This window comes from Poecilia reticulata, linkage group LG5 (genome assembly GCF_000633615.1).
Source record: "Poecilia reticulata strain Guanapo linkage group LG5, Guppy_female_1.0+MT, whole genome shotgun sequence".
Lineage (NCBI taxonomy): Eukaryota > Metazoa > Chordata > Actinopteri > Cyprinodontiformes > Poeciliidae > Poecilia > Poecilia reticulata.
Genome location: NC_024335.1, coordinates 30,865,383 through 30,878,936, shown reverse-complemented (window position 1 = coordinate 30,878,936; position 13,554 = coordinate 30,865,383). Strand labels below are relative to the sequence as shown.

The following is a 13,554-nucleotide window of genomic DNA, read 5'->3' as shown; positions in this document are numbered from 1 at the left end:
GAATTGTGAAATTTGACATTTTGATTTAAAACGTTACAAACTCGAAACTAATCATTAATATTCTGAAATAAAAACGTTCTTCTTAAAAATTTATTTCATACCTGTTCACCTGCAGACAAGAGAACGCGGGCTTCGAGGCGGTTATCGCTGTCGTACGTTCATCTTTTGGTCCTCGAGCGCTTCCGTTGGTTGTGCTGGATGCATGGTACAGGGCTAACGTAGCCCTGGCTCATAAACTGAAAGGAACCTACTTGTTGTAACAGAGTGCCATAAATTTGGAGAATAATAACCGAGAAGGTGTGTCGTTTTTATCTCTCCATTTCGGCAAAAATCTTTAACAGACTGACGACAAAAACCAGCTGTTAACACATTAGTGGTTGATGAATATCAGCACAGCAAAGCACCACCAAACGGTGCTTACAGCTAGCAGTGGCTAACGTCATCCCCGCTATTAGTAAATGTTTCTATACTTCTGACGCACCAGTAGTTTTGTGTGACTTCGCTATATTGCGCGTTTTTGCCGTAAATGGGTGACTCGGACAGTGTAGCCGAGAGTCGGCGCATTTTGTGCGGAACAGAGGCTTGCTTGTTGGTGCGGATAACGTTGTGCTCGGCGGCTAACAATAGCTGCATACCGTTGCAAGCTAATTAACCGTTAACAAAACCTTGTAGCCTTTCGTTGTGAACAATTTCTCATCAAAACACGTGCTGACTTTACGTTATACTAGAATACAACCTTCTTCACCCTTATCTGAAACCACCTCCCCCGTTTTTTTTTGTTTGTTTTTTTTTAACCCAAAACCCTTCAGGCTTGGGGGGGTCACGCGTTAAAAACAGATCACTCTGAATGGGATGCCCGCGCAACTGTAGAAGAAATTATCTATCTGCGGGAAGACTCATTGGATTCTCTGCTGCCCGTCCTTGGTGCACAGATGAGTGAAGAAGCAGCAGGAGAGAGTAAGCACCCTGCCAGTGAGGCAGTGGAGGAGGAGGAGGAGGAGGACAAGGGGGAAGACACCGTAGAGAGTCCCAAAACAGACAATCCCTCTGAGGAACCACCAGCACCCTCAGATGACCCCAAAGAGGCAGCCGAGATAAGCTTGGTCCCCCCAGTAGAGGCCAAAGAGGAGGAGGAGGAAGGTAAGCCTGCTGGCGAGCCTCCAATGGACTGGTTCGAACCGCTTGAAGATGATGATGATGATCCAGATGAAGAAAGCCTGGCAGGAGAGACCGAGAGCATAGCAGGCAGCGAGAGAGCCACAAGACATCTTTATCAGTAGGTTCACGTTTCTTTTCTAAATTCCACGAAACACTAACTTGTTTTTGTTTATTCGTTTTCATGTGTTTCTCTCCCCCCCCCCCTCCTCCTTCTTCTTCTAGGATTTACGGGTATCGACGTAAGCGCGCTCATCCTGAAGAGGGATGGGTCGAGTGGCCGGTGCTCGGACAAGGTTGGAAGCGCAAAGAGGTTGTTCGACGCTCAGGCTCCAGCATCGGCCAGAAGGACGTGTATTATCTAAGGTACGTATTAGCTAGCAGCTGCTTTTCTTTTAATTGTGTTTTTTTATTTTATTTTTATTTTTATGAAAATACCAAAAGAAAGTTGGAACATAATGTTAATGACTCTTTGAAGCTGAGTGAGCGTCGCTCCTTCACCCTGACGTTCCTTCCCTCGGTCGGGGGGAGGGGGGGCGCCGATCTATGTTTTCGCATCCACCTGAATAATGTGTAGTTGCGCCACTGCCCGTCAGCGTAACCTGTTGTGAATGCTACAGCTAGCATAACCACCGATACGGTCGTGTAACGGTGAGTTATTTCGCTGCAATTAGCATATTTAGCAGTGCATTCACGACTTTGATTGACAGCGTTAAGACCCGCCTCCTGGCACCGATTGGTTGTTTTTAGAGCTGTGTATTTCTTCAGACTCCTCTGGGAGGAGGTGGAGGAGCTCAATGTTTTCACAGATTATCGGCCTTATACAATACTGTGACAACATGGTATGTAAAACATAATTATTTAAAATAGAAGTTACACATTTTAGCTTTAGTAATCTTATGCATACATACAGGGACGTGGTCTTTTTCAAAAAAACGTGCTCTTCTGAATTTTTTATTTATTTTTTTAACAGTGTATTGTGTGTTTCCCAAGACAACAATATGGCTATTGATTTGAAGTAGATACACATACATATAATGTATAAGCTGTGCCTTTAAAAGAAAATCTCACATTACCAAGGCAACTGGTGGTTCCATGTTCTGGACAAGGTGACCTTTTTTCCACTGGAGCACCTGCTCCCCAAAATATCTTTGTGTGCCACTGCATGTATTATATATACACCCTCTTGGTTTAATTTTAACAGCAATAGAACCCCTGAATGAAACTTTGCCAATCGGATTTCTTTTAGTGTCTTTAATTGTGTTCCTTGGCAGTCCACGGGGTGATCGAGTGAGGAGCAGAGTAGAATTAGCTACGGTGCTCCAGGGAACCGACTTGACCCAGTTTGAATACAAGAGCGGCAAGTTCGTGGAAGGGGAAATCCCACCAGTGAGAGGTCGACCCAGAACGAAGGTATTAAAAACTTCTTTATTTATTTTTAACAATTTTAAATTCATATAAAAAAAAAAAATCTACAACGTTTTGCTGTACTCCCGTATGTGTCAGAAACGCTATCGGGACCGGTCCTCCTCAGAGTCCAGCTGGATGGACAGAGGAGATGGGGCAGAGACTCCAGACTCCCACCACCGGCTGACCCCGAACATCACGCCCAGGAACCTCCACAGCAACCAGACGAGCGTCTCGCTGAACAGCTCGACAGGGGAGTCGAAGCAGAGCCCCAACTCCGAGGAAAAGCAGTCGGAGGAAAAAATCCGGCTCCCTTTCCCCTCGTCGTCTCGTCCCCTCTCGTTGCCTTCGATCAAGGGAGAATTTGGATCGGAAGAGAGCACCCTGTAAGTAGGCCTGTCACAATAACAAATTCTTTTGCTGGATGATAAATTGTCACCAGAAGTTATTGCGATAAACAATGATATTGTTGTTTTGAGACAATATTTTTCAAGTAATGTAACAGAGTAATGATGCAAGAAGACATTCTCAAAGATCAGTCAACTTTAAATACGAATGAATATTTAACACTGGAACTTTAAAATATTCAAAACTAATAAAAAAAAAAAAGCTACATAATTGAATTATGAAGCGTCTGTAAACAAAATTGTATTTAAAAAAAAAAAAAAAAAAAAAGGTCTAGTTGAGACCAAAAAGCACCAGACTGAAGACTTTTTTAATTTATCACGCGATTAATTCATTCATTGCTTATTGCGACAGGCCTACCTGTAAGTTTGTAGCTAAACACAGCTTACTGTTTTTCTTTTGTTTATATTTTTTAAACTGGCTACTTAATCATATCGAGGACTCATATTTTTTTATAAATATATATTTAAATTTTGTCCTGTAAGTTTTTTGTGATTTTTAGCAAAGACTGCCTCATGTTTCCACACAAGTCATCCTGTAACACTCAAGCATGTTGTCATTTTATTAAGCATTACATTTGGATAACTCTGGATGTCTAAACTAAACAAAATAAGATAAGAAAAACAAAAAGATTTTGAAAAACAAATTGTTCAGTCTTATCTTAGAGAAACTTTCGCGCCTGGTTATCTGGCATTCAGATAACGAGCTCCAACAAAAAGTCAAGGTTGTGGACTCCTCTAGTTTTGAGATCCCAAGTCCTCCGCCGGCCAGCCTAAGATTTACTCTGTCTCGTGTTTATGCTTGTCACCACAGCGAGTGTGAATTAATGTCGCCCTGTTTCTCCACAGGATCTGTGCAAAGTGTGGTATTTCGTTTACAGGTACATGGTATGACAAACAAAGAAAGCGGCCATGCTGTCCCTCCTGCTGGGGTATGTGTCTGTAGAAGTGTGTAATTAGTAATATTTTCAAAAATAAAACATGTTACAAAAAGCATTTTCATGCGTTTTTTTTTTTCCTTCTCCTTTTTTTTTATTTTATTTTTTTTATCTCAGCAACGTCAAAGTCGATAGAGCACCCGCTGATCCGCTTCAGGAAGGTAAAGTATCACCAGATGACAAGCTGCACCTTCTTGCTGATGAAGTTCATACAGTCTGCATAATATTTTAAAGTAGTCTCTATTAGCTTCTAGATTATTCAAGACTTTCAGAGATAAAACAAACACAAAAGAACAGCTTTTTGTCTGTTTTTGTTCTTCTTGGACTGTCAGTGGATTCCCTGTGGACAGTGCGTGGGATGTCACAATGCCATTGACTGCGGTCAGTGTGCAAACTGCAAGCATGGACTGCAGAGCCCCGAAGCCAGAAAACGCCTGTGTCGAAAACGCAGGTGCATATGTCCGATACGCAAGGTGAGCTGACAGAGGCTAGCAAGTTAAGCTAATCGACGTATGTCTTTGTTGAACTTGTTTAAAATTCAATTGATGTAATGTTTTTGTTGTTTTTGCAGCAAAGCCCAGGAAGCGTAAATGTAACTTACAAGAGATCTTTTGTTGACCCTGTTGACACGTATGAAGATAGTGTAAGTCTCCAAAGAACAACTCTGAAGTATTTCCCTTGCTAACTGTTTTATTGTAATTGGTTTTTTTTTTTTATTTCTCTTGAAAATGTACAGAATGATGTCACAGAGTCACAGGTAACACTTTTGTACTGCTTTTTGCTCCTTCATTATTTTCTTTTACTCTAAGGGTGCACCGATTTCCTTAATTTTGCGAAATCGGCCGATACTTGACAAACCGATCTCATCCACCACCGCAAAGGTCTCACAAAGGAATCACCATATCCTTTCGCTCTGTGGTGAGAGACGTCTCCCTGCTGATCACCAGGTCACATGCTGATCAGGTCACATATGTATGTGACCTGATCAGCATGTGCAGATCAGTTCTCATCTGCACATGTTCAGTTAGCAACAGTCAATTCAAAATTCAAAATTTTGATTGCAAATCGAAATCAAATGTTGACAACTTAGCGACTTTTTCCCTCTGTTTTGCGACTTTTCAGACGGAAAAAAAAAAAAAAAGGCCAAATCTGAACCGGCTTTTTAAATATCGGTGAGTCGATCACCGATATTTAAAACTGCAATCGGTGCACTCGCATTTCACACGTATTACCTAAATGGAAAACTGCCAGTGAGGAACCCCATCGCATTTTTCCGCACGTAGCATCCAAGTCTCAAAAGCAGCGACACGGAGAACTTCTCGGCGAACGTGGACCTCGACGATGACGACATGTCGACAGACGACGACGATGACGTGAGCACGTTTTGTTTTTGCCTTTTGAAGATGCTTGCCAAAGTTTGTCCCGAGTATTTCCCATAGGTGTTTGTGATGTTTTGTTGCCACCGAGTGCAGGAGGCTTCTCAAACATCTCGTAGAGCTCATGGCTAGCCGTTAAGAAATGCATGTGACGCACGCTTATCAGTCTCAGTAGCTGGGAAAACAGCAAAAGCTGACAGTTTGTCACACACAGCATCTGCGTTTTTGGTTGTTTTTCTGAAAATTGATCCATTTGAAAGCTATGAGAGGCAGTGTTCATTATTTAGTCTAGTTAATTTTATTTTTTGTAGATTTTGCTCTCTTAATAAATAAAATCATTGTATATAAACTCTTGCATTTATTCTGATGTTGAAGGTGGTTTCATGATCTGAAACGCATAATTTTAACAAACGAAAAAATCAAAAGGGAAATGACTTTTTCAGAACCTTCTGTCTCTCTGACTGATTCTAACGTGTGCCCTACTTTTGAAATCAGATTTGGGTTTTTTTCACCTGTGGAAGAGCTTAAACTCTGAACAGTCTACAGTGTTTTCATCCAGTGAACTCTGGGATCGTTGTTGAAGCATTGCTCTTTCGACTATTTTGAATATGGCCGATATAAACTGAGTAAACAACTCTTCTTTGACCAGACTGCTGACTGCATTTGAACGCTCTTCCGTTTGTTGCCATTTGAGAAGAAAATATTACCGACCTCTATGAACGAATGACCTCTACTCACAAACAAGAGGCTGTATTTTCAAGGCTTTCATAAAACAGAATCCAAAAAAAAACAAAACAAAAAAAATTGGTGAAATCGTATCCAGTTTGCGTTCTTGATTTTCGGATTTCTCTCCTCTCGCTTTTGTTTCTAGTGGCATAAAAAGCGGAAGCGACGTTCCTGTGGCGAGTGTAAGGCCTGTCTGTGCAGGAAAGACTGCGGCGTGTGCGATTTCTGCATAGATAAACCCAAATTTGGAGGCAGCAACAAGAAAAGGCAGAAGTGTCGTCTACGGCAGTGTCAAAGGCAAGCGATGGTAAGACACTTGTGCAATAAGGCGATTGTACGTTTCCGTACAGGGTGTCTGCGCGTCCTTAAAAAGTTTTACATTCGTATTTCTAAAATGAAGGCCTTAATATGTCCTAAAATCAAATAAATTTTTTTTTTAAACTAGCCTTAAATACGTTAGTGCAGTGAAAGGTTTTCATTAGAAATATACAACGTACCGAAATTATGAGAAAAGGAATATATTAATGATAATGAAAAACCTATCCTGTAAAGATGATTCTTTGCACATTGTTTTCTGCAAAGAACACAAAATAATACGTACTGCTATACAATACCAGATCAATCAGTATAACTAAAAATCCAAGCTGGTCTTAAATATGTTAATCGCAGGTCTTAAATTTCATTGTGTCAGGATTACTTAATCTTGTCTACATATTTTTATAAAAAAAATTTTTGTTGGACTTTTCTGTCAGGCAAATGATTGAGTCGCTTATTTGTTTCGTTCCGTGACTCGAGGCGGTTGAAGCTACTGGAAACTAGCTGCTAATATACGCTCGCTAACTAGCATAAGTGTATTAGCAGCTATATCAGGAATCATTGGTTATGTTTCCTGGAGAGGAGAAAAACTAGCTAGTTAAGAACAAAGCAAGCTAGTGTCTATCATGGTCAAGTTTATTTATCACATTTCAGTAACAAGGCAGTTCAAAATGCTTTATGTCATAAAACATCTTACAGCCACCATTTATGAAACAAGCAATAAACATTACGTTTTGCTTAAGTTCAAATTTATCAGCAGATGGCTGGATGATATTCGTCTTTGCCATTGGCGATCGATTGCCGACCCAGTTAGTGGGTGAAAAAGCTTAGCACTACTGGGGTTTAGGCTGTTTGTTTCGCACAATTTTGACATGATTCAGGTCTTAAATTTCACTCGTGGTGGTCTTTAAATTTGAATTGGTGAAACCTGCCGAAACCGTGTCGTAGTAAAGCAACTGCACATTTATTTCCCAGAGACATTTGCTGCCCTTCCAGATGGCAGGAGCTGAGTTGGGGCTGGATGCCCCTCTGCTGCCCGGCAGGCCCAGACCTCACTACACGTACAGCCGCAAGTCCAGCTTAAAGAGAAGCCAAGACCAGCAGGCTGACATGGACTACACCGACGACGATGATGACGACGACGAGGACAGCAATCCACAACCGGTGAGGCTCGAAGGGCTTTGGCTGGAAACATTGTTGCTAATTTCCATCTTGTCACGTAAGATAAGTTGTGATAAAATTACCCTTCAACGAACACTTAAAATGTTATCATTTTCTCTGCATCTGCTGAGTTCTTTGTAGATAATATTTAACATCTTTTTCTCATTGAATTGACCGATAAAATGATACTTAGGCGTGCAACTATTATCTTGAAGCTGCATTTATGTGGTCCTCCCCAGTGTTTGAGGGCCACATAAATGGCTACAGCGGGCCAGATTTGGCCCGCTGGCCTTGACTTTAACACATGGGCTCTCGAGCAAATGCATCATAAATCCATTTTGTGTTTCGCCAGCTGAATCATTCCGATTTTGGGGTGCGGAACGGCGTGCCGGATCGATTCCCTCACATCAGCAATCATAACTACTCCCAACCAGTAAGTTTTCATTTTGAAATAATAACTTGAACTTAGCTGAATAAGCTAAACTATTGTTTTAGTAACTACAATCAAATTGTGATGTAATTATTTTGAAACTTTTTATTTGCATGTCCATGAGAAGTTTCTGTCCAGTTACATGAAGTTCTTTTAAAATTATAACATAGTCACGAAGCTGAAGTTTTAAGCTGACTTTAGCATCTTATATTAGCGGTTAGCATCTTAAAGGTGGGACATGTCACATTGCTTAAAAAATACTCTTTGCGCATCTAACTAAACATTTGAGATTTCTAGAAAGCTTCCAGTATGTTTCACAACTGAGCTTAAAAAAAATCAAATGGAAAATGTTTGCTGTACTTCAGTTAGCCTTAGCAACCTGAACAAACCACAGACTCGGTGTTTACTTTTAATGAGCTCCTAAGCATCTCCCTGACACTGATACTATTTTTCACAGTTTTTCCCTTCGGTAACAATGTCCACACCAAAGAGGGTTGTTTTTTTGAGTTCCTGGCCAAAGGATGATGACGCTGGCTACCAGCCAATACCAGTCACAAGCTTGTTTGTTAATTCTCCTATTTAGCTTAAAAAAATAAGCATGACGAGGAAGACAGACGAAATGAGAAAACGGTTCATTAGAGCTAGCAACTGGGCACACGTCTGAACTCTGTTGAAATTATAGCCTTTTTTGAGCGCGTGGCAGCGAGCCATCCCCCACAAAAAGGTAATTGATTCTGCTGTCATTCCTCTTTTCTTGGCTGTCTTTCAGTTTTTGTTATTGCGGTAAGATGTTACGAGTCATCTAATCAGATAAAAACATGATGTTACAGTAAACATTCATGAGCTTTTTAAGCTGTAGGACCAATAAAAGTGCAACGCGCTCAAGCAGTGACCGCCTAACAGACGCATGTCTCTTGGACACCATTGCATCAGAAAGTCGATGTTGTCATTGACTACATAACTAAAGATGGACTAATCAAGATTGTCGTAGCTTGCTTGATTTCCAGTCGAGCCAGTAGCTAGTCAGAGCTGATTGAGCTGATCACCAATTGATTTATTGGTGCCGGGCCATCTTTGTAAAAACGGAGCAAAATAAATGTTTGTGGCTCAGTGTTGGAAGAATTTGGTCTGCAGGCAGTGACATAGTTTCCTGCTCTCTGATTGAATGTTTTTTTTCTCTGTATATGTCTGTCATAATTAAGAAGTACTATGTTTACTATGTTAGAGATGCTTATCTCGAGCTGGGCATTAAATCAGTAACAATATATCGATAGATAACATTTCTGATAGAGTACTCAAGAATTTCTCTGAACTCGCATCCAGATCCACACTGCATTGTGGGGGATGTAGACAGAGGAAAAGCTCTAGTCGCTCAACCTCTCACGACTAGCTAAGAAACATTGTTGCCATCCTCCAACTCACTCACTGTTTGGTTACCTAGCAACCACCTCCTGGTGATTAACTGGTGCAGCATCAGATAAACCAGGAAAGGCCACAACACCAGTTTGAACGTATTTCAAACAAAAAACTGATAAACAATTATTTTTGTCGACTGATGTTAAACTCTTGTGTTGTGATACGCTTTTCAGCTGTATCGTCCGGTCCCTAGGATTCACCGATATTGGTATCCAATGTTAATATTGCTGTTACGGCCAATAACGGATACTTACCGATATCACATTACCGCGTTTCTGCTTCAGTGAAACTTCCACGATCCTGCACTGCATCATTACCGCTGTCACATGACCTAACAAATACCACACGAGCAACCTCTTCCACTTCCCCTCCAGAAAGGAAAGACAACGAGATGAAAGTAGATATAGGTTGTTAATATCAGCTTAGATTTATGTTTCAAACCGATGCCGATGCACTCACACCAATGTCAGTGCTGATATATCATGCATCCCTACTTTCTTTTTGATAAGCTTTCCTTCATGTTTCTTTTTTTACTTCAAAGTGTTTGTGAGATGATGCTTCATTATGCTCAACGGTTTTAACTCATTAGACTGTATTTCTTACTGAAGGACCATCAAAGTCAGTGGGATACAGAGAAATCGCACACAGGCAGAAATGCCCCAAAGCACATGGAAGATGACGAGGACGAGTTCCCCATGGTGAGTGTCCGGTGTTTCTCTTTATTTATTTATTTTTCAGCGTGTTTCCCAAATAATCCCGTGTTGTTCATTCCTCGGATCATCCACAGATCACACAGATCTTCAGCCTGGCTGAGAATCCGGTGGAGAGCGGCGTGGACCTGGAAAACCAGCTGATGAAGCTGCTCCACTCGCTCCGCTCCTCCGTGCTGCCCATCCTCTGGTACGCCATCATGGTGGAGGGCCCGCAGCTGCAGCTCATCCAGTGCTCCAAGCAGTCCAACATGGCCGACACCATAGTGCTGATCGACCCGGGCTTCTGCTACCAGGTCACCGTCCAGAAGCAGCCGCTGCTGCCCATCCACCCGCTCTACGACATCCACCCGTCGCGGCTCGGCACGGCCACCGACGTGGTCAGTCTGCTGCTGTCTCTGGAGCGGTATGTCGTGTGCCAGGGACTCCCCACCAAGCAGTTGCTGTTTGACAAAGGGCCGATCGTCCTGGAGCGGGCAGCCACGTGCGACTTCCTGATCAAGAAGAACGAGCGGATCTGCGCGTGCTGCAAAGCACTACAAGAACTTCAAATCCATCACAGAGAGTGAAAAAACACAGTTGGATGGAAGCAGTGACTTCTTCTTCTTTTTTTTTGTTTTTTTCTATTTTGTGCCATTTTCTTTTTCTTTTTTTTCACTATATTGTACAGTTGAGAGACAATTTGACAGACTTACCTCTGGACTGTGATAGTATGTTTTACCTTTTTGAAAATCACCAAAGGAATTCCAGGAGCTGTATGAGTGTGTGTATATATATGTACATTTTTTTTCACATTTTTATCACACTGGTGTTCTCTTCTTTTTTTTTTTTCTAAACAACTGTCTGTGTGGCTGTGTGTTTTGGCAGTGTGTGGGATTGTGTATTTTAATTTCCCATGGTGCATTTGTCTCTTACTTGAAAAAAATGGCCCCTCTTCTACTACTGCTACTACTACATATTTGAATAGCCAGTCCTCAGACAAATTGATACTTTAGGCAGTTTTTCTCGCTGGCAACTTTGGTCTCCGTGCTTGTTTCCGTGCTACACCAGTGTTTAAGAATAATGGAGTTAAACAGCGGTTGGATTCTGATTGGAAAAAAATGTAATTTGCAAATTGGACAGTTTGTAACTCTAGTTTGCCAGTCTAACGTCATGTTACCATCTCGCTCTAATTTCTGTTTCGTACCCTCTTACTTACCGTTGATTGATTGCATTTTAGAGTAGTATCTTCTTTATTTTAGAGGCAAGTAAACATGATATCATGATATCATGCAGATATTATTTGCAGTAGTCCCATAAATAACGTTGTTGTGGATCACATAAATTTACTTTGTATCCTTTGCTGTAACAAAGAATACAAATGGAGACATTCTTGGTAGGAAACGACCAGCCCGCTTCCTTTGTCATGTAGCAGTTTTTTTTTTCTTTCTCTCTCTTTCCAATCCTTTTATTTTCAAGAAACCGTTTGCTTATTGTTGGGTTTGTCTTTTGAAATGTCTCCAGCACACTTTCCCTTGACGTATGCCATTGCAAAACAGCCTGCGCGAGTTCGGCCGTCGGGAGAAAGAAACTTGCAAGTTCGTCAAGTAAGAATGTGTTTTAAAAAAAACCGGTAGCAGTTTGGCAGTGAGTGAGTTGCTCCTGAAAGAAACAAAACACTACCTCTCCATGTTATTATCTCGTCCGGTCACTTCCTGACCCGAAAACAGAGTGGGACTTTTTTTTTTTTCTTAAGAAAACAGTTGTCACATTTAAGCTGAAAGATGTGCAACTTAAATGGTGTGGTGAAAACCCATGAAAGATTATAATTTGGAGGGGCTCTGGCAGATGTTTTTTGCACAAAGGGTAGCATAACGTCAAGTTGAGGATATTTGTATGTAATTGTTCTGAGGGCCTGTTTACTGTGTGTGTGTGCGTGCGTGAATACTCCAAAGTGATGTCCTTAAATGAAGGTGCTGTTGGAGTCCAGTCATCAGGCAGATGATCCCGTTCAAAAACCTTGATGAAGCTGAATTCTTTAGACACTTTTTCCCTCATTTGCAACCATGGCTAATAAAAATATTTTAAATTATTTAATAGAGTTTAAAACAATCTGATCTTTTTTTTTTTCAGTTTTTTTTCTGCTGCCCCTGCCGTCTGCTTTGGGATGTTTGTGGAAAAACTCAGTGACTTTTTTGACAATGTGAAACTTTATGCATTTTCAACATATGTATTTTGGTTATCATGTTTTCTTCAATTACTTTGTGTATATTTGATACTTTAAAATTCTATTGTAATTTAGTCATCGGAGGAAATCATATTGGAAGAGTTGGATCAAAGACTTTTAAATCAGTACGCAAAATTTAGTTGTTGGTTTTTCTACGGATCATGTGTTCTGATCATGAGAGCGAGGAACTTATTGTGCTCAATTTGGATTAATTATTGTATTTGGAGACAGAAAATGTTTTTTTTTTGTTATTAATAAAAGAATTAAATTGTGACTTTGCTTTCTGTACAGGTTACCAGAGGTGCCTAATTCTTACCGTCCACCTCTCACACCCGTCTACACGTCCTTCGAGCTCCGTATTTAACATCCCTTCTTTGCCATGTATTGGTTGCCTAGCTACATTTTTTTCCAAACGGTTAAACCTGAGCCGTCCATCTGATATTATGATTTGATCTCATTTATGACTCCAGCTTCACCCCGTTTTTTGTTTTTGGTTTTTTGTTTTGCTAATACCACTCAGACTGCAATGTATTTTAATGTCTTTTTGTGATCAAATAGCTAAATAGGAAAGGGGAGAAAAAATGACGTGATTTAAATTTTTTTCTTTTTATATCGTATATAGAAACATTTTCTACTTTGCTTAAAAGATTCAAGCTTAGTCAGAGAAATTTAAACTGTTTAAATATGCGCTTAGTTTTGCTTATGTTTTGGATTATTGACCTGCTGGAAGATACGCATAACAGATTTTCTTCCAGGATTGCCTTACATTTTGTACAATCAATTAGCTGCTTCTTCTTGGGTTATGTAGATTTATTCAAAATCTAGTTTTTTTCTTCTTGCATGTTAATACCATGTAAAGGTAAAAGTCAGAAAATCTGTGAAAGGATAGAGCTCCTTCACCTCCTCGAAGTGCTGCTATTGGATTCTGAAGAAATGCACAGCTCCCGGTCAAAAACAACCAATCAGAGCCAGGAGGAGGGGCTTAATGCCGTCAATCATCTTCTTGTAATGGCAGAAAAACTACTTCCCATTCCAGGAAAACTATTTGTCCGCAGTGACCATGCTGACCGCCTTATACTGTCTCATGACAAAGCAATAGTTTAACAAAACAATCACAATACACTGTAGACTATTCTGTGTTAATTCAAGTGACTTTCATTCGTCTCTGAACTAAAATATATATTCGGTGTATTAACGCACACACATACAAATACAATTTTACTTTTAGAATATTTAACTATTTCTAGCAACAATATATGTAAGTTTAGTACACCTAATCTTATTGAACTAAGAAGGGAAAGGAGGAAAAT

General features: G+C 40.5%; 1 protein-coding gene and 1 long non-coding RNA gene across 4 annotated transcripts; one reads left to right on the top strand and one right to left on the bottom strand.

The window, feature by feature from the left end:
* Positions 1-168: 168 nt before the first annotated feature.
* Positions 169-12,532, top strand: mbd1b (methyl-CpG binding domain protein 1b). Of its 3 annotated transcripts, none has more exons than XM_008410496.2 (15): positions 170-1,276; positions 1,381-1,521; positions 2,430-2,568; positions 2,662-2,948; positions 3,816-3,898; positions 4,022-4,065; positions 4,237-4,377; positions 4,476-4,547; positions 4,641-4,661; positions 5,188-5,277; positions 6,152-6,313; positions 7,318-7,485; positions 7,835-7,915; positions 9,937-10,026; positions 10,116-12,532. In XM_008410496.2, the coding sequence occupies exons 1-15, from the start codon at positions 933-935 to the stop codon at positions 10,605-10,607; spliced, it is 2,355 nt and encodes a 784-aa protein (XP_008408718.1). In that variant the 5' UTR covers positions 170-932; the 3' UTR covers positions 10,608-12,532. The 3 variants fall into 3 exon arrangements, with proteins under 3 accessions (XP_008408719.1, XP_008408718.1, XP_008408717.1); XM_008410495.2 differs by having other exon boundaries at positions 171-1,276; positions 7,297-7,485; XM_008410497.2 differs by lacking the exon at positions 6,152-6,313 and having other exon boundaries at positions 169-1,276; positions 7,297-7,485.
* LOC108166313 (uncharacterized) lies at positions 4,702-5,247 on the bottom strand. The gene is made up of 2 exons (XR_001776648.1): positions 4,886-5,247; positions 4,702-4,840 (listed from the first exon to the last, which is right to left on the bottom strand). It is a non-coding gene; the product is annotated as an uncharacterized LOC108166313 (long non-coding RNA).
* Positions 12,533-13,554: the final 1,022 nt, after the last annotated feature.

Bases quoted from the DNA above. Each gene is read 5' to 3' on its own strand.
- mbd1b (XM_008410495.2), top strand. From the start codon at position 933: ATGAGTGAAGAAGCAGCAGGAGAGAGTAAGCACCCTGCCAGTGAGGCA. The intron at 6,314-7,296 runs GTAAGACACTTG...TTTATTTCCCAG, and splicing joins AGTGTCAAAGGCAAGCGATG to AGACATTTGCTGCCCTTCCA. The intron at 7,916-9,936 runs GTAAGTTTTCAT...TTCTTACTGAAG, and splicing joins ATCATAACTACTCCCAACCA to GACCATCAAAGTCAGTGGGA.